General features: G+C 40.6%; 1 protein-coding gene across 1 annotated transcript; it reads left to right on the top strand.

Moving 5' to 3' along the window:
* Positions 1-250: 250 nt before the first annotated feature.
* LOC127136328 (uncharacterized) lies at positions 251-964 on the top strand. Its single transcript, XM_051062906.1, has one exon. The coding sequence runs from the start codon at positions 251-253 to the stop codon at positions 962-964; it is 714 nt and encodes a 237-aa protein (XP_050918863.1).
* Positions 965-1187: the final 223 nt, after the last annotated feature.

Below are 1187 nucleotides of genomic sequence, written 5' to 3'. Positions count from 1 at the left end.
CTTTCAACATACCCAATTTTCTTGGTTATTTTTAGAATCAGAAACGATGGCGAAGCTTTAAAATTGTTACATTTGGTCCAATTCCAGCTTAATTCTATCAGCAGTACGACATTGGTTTAGAATATCGGAGCCTTGATCCCGTTGCATTCATAAACATTTATAAATTGCATTAACCCGCATATTAACATACATGTTCATTTATTTCCAAGTGTATTAATTTCCGAGTCTTGTTGTTTAAAGTACCCTAAAGATGGAGGATGTTCATAAGCCAAGGCACAGATATCATGTTGGTTATAAGTTACCAGAGGTGTATCAAGATGGTCTTCTCGGTTTAGTTAAGAGATTCCCTACTAATAATTCAGACGTTTTCAGAAGAGATTATGGGCGGATTTTGGTTTACTTAGAGTCTTCGTTAAGCAATTTTCAGAGGGATGATGTTCACACCTTGTTGCAGTTTTATGATCGTCCGCTGAGATGTTTTGTGTTTCCAGATTTCTTATTGGCACCCACTTTGGAGGAGTACTCCGACCTTCTTGACATTCCAGTGTCGCATCAGGTTTCGTTCCATGCTGGTATGAAGGAGCCAGAAGTTGCTCATATCACCGCAACTTTATTTTCTCAGGAATCTGTTATGAAGGAAAATATTCGACATAAAGGGGGTGTTAGTGGTTATCATTTGGGGTTTCTTGTGCAGGAAGCAAATGTCAAAGATGATAAGAAAGACTCGAAGGCCTTCAACGCCATTCTCGCATGTTGTATATATGGTATTATGTTGTTCCCGAACGAGCGGAAGTTTATGGACATGGACGTCATTTCTATCTTTATCCAGAAGAATCCGGTGCCCACTCTTTTGGGAGACCTGTATCACTTTGTGCATTCTAGAAGCGATAAAGGCAAAGGTGGAGTGATTTTCTACTGTGCTCCGTTGTTGTATCGATGGTTCGCTAGTCACCTTCCTTTGTAAGGGGCATTTGTTGATACACATCATACTATGATATGGTCTAATCGCTTGACGGGGCTAATCTCCAAAGATCCCAATTGGTACAAGCCAGACTTGGGAAGATTGGGGAACAAAGAGATTATTGTCAAATGCGGAGGATTTCCTAATGTCCCTCTCTTGGGCATAAGAGGTGGCGTCAATTATAATCCTACACTTTCTAGAAGGCAGTTGGGGTATGCGCTGAGGT

Source organism: Lathyrus oleraceus, chromosome 4, assembly GCF_024323335.1.
Source record: "Lathyrus oleraceus cultivar Zhongwan6 chromosome 4, CAAS_Psat_ZW6_1.0, whole genome shotgun sequence".
NCBI classification, from domain to species: domain Eukaryota; kingdom Viridiplantae; phylum Streptophyta; class Magnoliopsida; order Fabales; family Fabaceae; genus Lathyrus; species Lathyrus oleraceus.
Note: the sequence above shows the minus strand (reverse complement) of the source record. Positions and strands in the feature narration are given on the sequence as shown.